We start from the raw sequence: 6,060 nt of genomic DNA on the forward strand, positions 1-6,060 counted from the left end.
GCCCCTGCAGCAGCCCCCCCATTCCCCAGGCACAGGACGCTGGGACAGGGCCACATCTGTGGGAATGTCGGGGAGTACCTTCACTGGAATTGGGGTGCAAGCCCCCAGCTTCCCTTGTGTAGCCTAGCTTTCACTTGCAGGAGACTCATGGACTTTCATGGGAAAAACACTTTTCCCTACTCTTCAGAATGTTCAGTTTATGCAGCCAGGGGTACAAGCCCCAAAACTTTCCAGGGGTTATGATCTGACAAGATGGGGGTGAGCTAGAGGGCACCGGGGTACCTGGAGAGCACCGGAGGGCAGTGCTGGCTGCACTGTTAGTTCTGGATATTGTTGCCACTTGTGGACCCAGCTGGCAGTGCTAAATCATAGTCCTTAAATTTTCAAATCAGATTTTTGAGATCTCCCATTTCAAAGTGTGTCACCCAATTACCGATACCGAGTGGCTCCAGTAAAACAGGTGTGTGGACTTGGCGACGCTTCAGTCTCTGCTTTAGAGAAACAAGATCCTAGGTGGTTTGATAACTTGTTAAATATGGATACGGAAGAATCTGGAAACAAGACACTCCCCCTTCCCGATGGTGGTGTGCCCTTAAAGGCCCGACCCAACCCGCGCTCACCACCACAGCTTGAGTGGCGTGTCTTTGGCAGTTTATAGACCTGCTACCGGCCCTGGGCAGGCAGGCAGGCACTTTGTCTATCAGAGCTGCCAGACGACGTGCTGGGTTGGCATGCAGCCCCTCAGGAGAGTGAACCTCACAAGGCCACGCACTTCATCGCACCGAGGAGGGAAGGCCACCTCCCTAAGCCCCACAGTGTAACCCAGGCTGTTACACTTGCCTCCTGCATCTGGCTGAGTTTGTGTAGAAAGGAAACAAATCAAGATTTAATCGAGGTTATAGGCCCTACACACTGATCTTAGGCAGTCAAGAGGCTGACCCACTCAGCTTGTACAAGGCAGGTCCTGGGATGCGCCCCTTCTGCCTGGGGCAGACGACTGCTTTGGGTGGGAGGGAGGGGGTTTGGGATGAGGGTTGGGCCCATGAGGATGGTGGAAGGTAGTCTCAAGTCCTCATTTGAGGTGCTGAACAGCCAAAAACTTAGTCTGACAGTCCTCTAAGGCACAGACTGTGTGTTAGTACGTGTGTGTGCAGCCTGGGGCCCCAAACTCCGGCAAAGTTGAGGTAGGCAGAAGGTAAGTAAAGAAAGTAAGCAACTCCACTGACTTCCAAGATACCCAGAAGGTGTTAGTGTGAGCTGCAGAGTGTGTTGGGCTTGTCTTATTCCTATCTGTGGAGCACCTCAAGTCCAGAAATACTGTCTGTATCACCTCCTGGCAAGGCTGCCTGCACTTTCAGTCATGAGCGCTGAGTTATAGAGATGAGTGAGGGACAGGAATGTGAGTGCTTACAGAAGGTAGCCTTTGGAGTAGGGACCCCAAGTCCTAACCCCAAAGTTCTAGCACCCCACCACCAGCACCTCTGAGTCCATCGGCCACAGCACCTGGCTGCTTGGTCTCTGGCAACACAGCAGTGGCAGCAAAGTGCCCTTGGCTCTCCCAGCTGCAAGGTCAGTCCTTCAAGCTCTTCCCAGAAATACTGGTCGCTTAGGGTAAGGCCTTCGGTTCCAAACTCAGTGGCCAGTCCTGCCTGGAATGGTTCTCAGAATCTGTGCGTGCTGCCTGAAGCCTTAAAGAAAATAGAGATGTGGCATCAAGTTGCAGGAGGGCCCCAGGTCTGGCCGGGAAGGCCCAGGAAGGGTTAAGACTTGGGGAGGCTGGGAGGAGCCGCCAGCAGTCTGGCTTTTAATCTTGGATCAGTCAAGTGTCTCTTGCACAGGGGAGTGGGGCTGGGGGTCCTCCCTGGCCAGGGAGAGTCCTGGAAGAAGGCAGGCCTGTATATGTTTAAGGCGTTAGGTCCTGAGGAAGAGAGCGCTTCTCCACGGTGGCACCCCGCGCCAGCCCTGCGCTCCGGCCGCTTCGCCAGCCTTCCTGGTGCAGCCTTCCCCGCCAGCGCACAGGGCCTCTGGCCATTTACACTGGATCTCTGGGTACTAGTTCATTTGCTCGTACCCTGGTTTTTTTCTGTACAAACAGAAGTGCTGGATGAAGAAGACAACATCGAAGAAGATGGAGAAGACGCCGAGTCCAAACTTGGTTGGGTCCCCAAAGATCAGGGTCCACTGGTCTGTTCACAGCCAGAGAGAAAGAATTGGCAGTTACTGAAGCAGCTGGAGCATGTGGGGCTCTGGGGGTGGGGTCATCTACCCAGGAACCCACAGGTCCTCCAGCTGCAAAGGCTCATGGGTGAATCTCCCCTTGTGGTGGGGATGGAGTGGGTGGGAGTGTTTGTGTCCAGGAAGCCTGCCTCCCACCCTGTGCCTCTGGGGTGGCGGGCAGCCTGCTGGCCGACTCACCGTTGTTGTAGGACTGGAGGAACATCTGGAGGAGGCTGAAGCTGCCCCCAGTGAAGTCAAGAAGCACGTTGCCAATGCTCCAGCCCTCAGTGCTTTTGTAGTGAAAGTTCATGTAGGCCTGGGTCAGACAGACAGGAGGCGGAGAGGAGCCCTGTGACCGCCACTCCAAACAAGAGCAGCCCTAATGCCTCCCACTTGTGTGTTCTAGGACGTGGCTCCAAGGAACACACTGACCTTTGGGCTCTAGCAAGTCCTGGCAGAAGGAGCAGTTTGGGCGGGTCCCTGGGTCTCATCTGCATCAAGGCCTACTGAGCCCTCCTCATCTCAGCCCTTGACAAGTCAGGTGGAGGGCGGGGGAGGTGCCGCATCCATCTTCTCTCCTCCCTGTGCTGGCACAGACCCCTTCGTGGTTTGCCAGCAACTCAGATTTTTCCTCTCGCCTTCAAAGAAGATTCTCCCCAGTCTCGGCCTGGCTTGCTAGGTGCTTATGCGCACCGTCTGGGAATCCCAGCACCACCGTGGGAATTATGTTACCCAGGAGAGTTACTTGAGCTCTTCTAGCTTCAGGCTCCCCATCTGCAGAGTGGCCTCAACTCCCACCTCAGTCCTGGCTGGGCTCTGGGGCCTTCCCCTTGGTTGAAACCCCAGACTCAGTTACCAGGTGGGTGGGGGTGGGTCCTCTTGGGCATCTCACTATCCTTGCTGCCAGGGCCCATATCCTTCACCAGTGCCCTGTGTGACTGGTGGTTTCCCCTGTTCCAGCCAGGAGGGGCGTGGCCTCAGTAGAGGCTTTCTCCCCATCAGCCACCAATTGAGTCCCCTCTTTTATCCTCCCCCTCTTCAGTACTGGCTGCCACCTCTCACCTTGGGCAATTCCAAACATCTCAACGGGGGCTGCTGCCTCGCAAGTTGCCCATGCCCAGGCCTTCCCGTGCTCAGGAATGGAGGCCTATTTCCCTCCAGACCTTGCCCCTCAAAATCTCCTTCCCCAGCCCCCTTCTGGGACCTGGCCCTACCTTCTGAGCATCAACACTGCTCGGTCACCAAGGCCTCCTGACTGCGTCCCATGCTTTTCTACCTGTCTGTGCCTTTGTGCCTCTTTACCCACAGAGTTAAGTCCTGTTCCTCACGCCTTCCAGGAGACTGGCCTGGACTCTGACCGTAATGCTGTCCTTTCTGAGGGACGGAACAAAGCCTCCTGTGCTGGGGAAGCTGCAAAGGGGGTTTTCCATTGACAGTGAATTCAATGATTTATAGGCGATTCTGCAGGTACAAGCCATTTCACACCTGACCCTGGCCTGGCCAGTTAGGCAATGAGGGAAGATGTGTCCCAGCTGAAGTTCCTGGATCTGAATAGGTCTGAGTACTTGAGGGAGGTACGCAGGGTCCCTTGGGATGGGCCCCCTGAGGACTTTGGTGGGCTTCCTTCTCCCAGCTAATCTCTCCTGAGTATGTTGTGGCTGTTCATTTGGGACCTCAGTTAAACTGGGAGCAGGACAAATCATACAAATGCCTGGGACAGAGAGGACCCCACCGTGTAACAAACTCCTGACTCCCAGAGTCTCCACTGACTTCCTGTGTGATTCCTGGTCCAGGGAAGGGGCAGGCTTGCTGACCAGCCCCGCTCTGCTGGGCTTATGGTTTCCACTGGGCCTTCCCACTCCTGTCTCGACCCAGCCAGAGGCTGCTCCAGAGGCGCAGGGCCTGGCGCTAGTGCTCTAGACCCTCATGCTAACCACCATGTTAACAGGCAGGCAGGCAGGCCTTGGAAGTACCTGTGGAAAATACTTGACCAGTGTCACGGCGAGCTTGATGTAGGAGAAGCAGAAGAGAAACTGCAGCCATGTGGTTGCCCCGACTGCGGCCACAATCATGGCGATGAGTGCAAAGAGCCACGAGAGCACCAGGAAGGCGATGGCAGGCCTGGACACGCGTTGGTTACCTCGCTGAGGACAAGGGGAGGGGGAGGGGCGGAAGACAGGGTGGGGACAGAGGGCTCAGCACCACCTGTTAGTAACTGGCCACACTCCTTCCACTACTGGCTTTCCAGAAACCACCTGGAGCAAACGTGCTAGGGACAGAAACCTAATACACTGGAAGCCTGCCCCGTGCCTCAGCCTTCTCTGACCCAGGTGGAGCCTGGTGGTCCCTGGAATCTGCCCCCAGACTTGCCTTACCCCAAAGCAGGCCTTCACCTTCATTCTAAGACAAAGGGGGTAAGAAAACCTAGAAAGTTCTTGAAGGTGGAGGCCAGGTATCCATCCCCTCGCTGGCCTTACTTGTCTAAAGGGAACTCTCTGAGGGAAGTGGTGTGTCCTGGGGAAGTGAAAGCAAATGTGCACGTCAGGGATCCCCACTAAAATGCTGCCAGCCTACCAGCAACACAGCTGAGCTGAAGCTTCAGCTTGGCCCTCCAGATCCTTTGGGAACCCTCCCTCCATCTGGCATCCCTGAACCCAGACTATACCTATCTGCCTACAATGCCTCTCAAGTGCCCTCCTCTCTTCCCTGCCTTAGCTCTGTCCTCCAGCTGCGGGTGCCTCACCCTGGCCTTCTCCATTGCCATGGGAATGACACGCATCCTTCGGGGCACAGTTAGGCCCTTCTTCCCTTAGGCCCACCACTTGTCTTCCCTGTTGGGTCAGGGCCTCCAGGGCTGCTTGTATTCTCCCCTCCACATGGCTTTCAGTCTGCTGGGTTGTCACTAGCCATCCCCCCTCCCCCCCCCCATATCCCTGCACCCAGCACACAGGGCTTGGCCTGTTCTTAGCTGCAGTGATCATGAGCTGAGTGACCAAGCACCTCTCCTTCCTGAGGAGAGTTTCGCCAGGTGTGAGATGGGTGTTGGTGGGAGTGTACACGGTGGGGCAGCTGCCAGGCTTGTCTCTCACCTCATAGAGGAAGCACTGCACTAAGACAACCAGAGTGAGGATGACTGCGTGCAGGCTGAAGAAGACGTCATTACTGTCCACAGGGTTCACTCCGTTGGGGTGCTGGAGGAGAAACTGCTCCTATTGGGGAGGTGGGAGAAGCTGGGGGTGAAGGGTAGTCCAGTCAAATAGCTTGGGCCAGGCTGTGGTGGGGGCGCAACACCATACCTGGATGTAGGGCACCCAAAGGAGGCCAATGTTGAACACGCTGTAGGCCACGAAGCCCGTCAGGTTCAGGGCCACAAAATCAAAGCTCAAGCCAATGACACTGTGGGGTGAGAGACAGGGAAACAGCAGGGATGGAACCGAGCCCTGGGGATGGGAGGGAACAGAGCCTCCAGCACACAGGAAGGAGGCCCCAGGTCTGCCAAAGAGAGCACTGTCCTCAGTCCCTCTCCACACACCAGCCCCGGCTGTCCCACCGCACCCCACCCGCCTGATCCCATCCCCTCCCCTCCCTTCAGCCTAACACCTCTCCTGCCTTGTCAATTCCTGAAGTCTGGAGACTCCTGCAGAGACGAAGCATCTCCCTCCCTGGCTCCCAGCTCAGCACCCCACAAGAACTCTGGATGGTTGGGGTGACTGTAGGGGGGCTGTGAACTTGCTGCGCAATGACACACCCAGGGCCACCCTGTCTTCAGTCAGGGAGGGACAGCTGAGTGTCCCAGTAGGCCACCCCGTCTGCAGTCAGGGAGAGACAGCTGAGTGTCCACGT

General features: G+C 56.4%; 1 protein-coding gene across 3 annotated transcripts in view; it reads right to left on the reverse strand.

The window, feature by feature from the left end:
- Nucleotides 1-6,060, reverse strand: part of CTNS (cystinosin, lysosomal cystine transporter) — a 20,796-nt gene continuing 14,736 nt past the window's right edge. For 2 of the 3 annotated variants that reach the window (XM_012726375.1, XM_004684766.2), the window contains exons 8-13: nt 5,514-5,613; nt 5,307-5,426; nt 4,191-4,361; nt 2,416-2,533; nt 2,072-2,186; nt 1-1,688 (exon numbers count right to left, since the gene is read on the reverse strand). In XM_012726375.1, the coding sequence (XP_012581829.1) occupies nt 1,607-1,688; nt 2,072-2,186; nt 2,416-2,533; nt 4,191-4,361; nt 5,307-5,426; nt 5,514-5,613 (706 nt within the window). In that variant the 3' untranslated portion in view covers nt 1-1,606. Of the gene's footprint in view, nt 2,187-2,415; nt 2,534-4,190; nt 4,362-5,306; nt 5,427-5,513; nt 5,614-6,060 lie in introns of all 3 variants that reach the window. The other variant, XM_012726376.1, reaches the window with a different exon arrangement.

The sequence above is a fragment of the Condylura cristata genome, unplaced genomic scaffold (genome assembly GCF_000260355.1).
Source record: "Condylura cristata isolate star-nosed mole 26May11 unplaced genomic scaffold, ConCri1.0 scaffold00017, whole genome shotgun sequence".
Taxonomy (NCBI): Eukaryota; Metazoa; Chordata; class Mammalia; order Eulipotyphla; family Talpidae; genus Condylura; species Condylura cristata.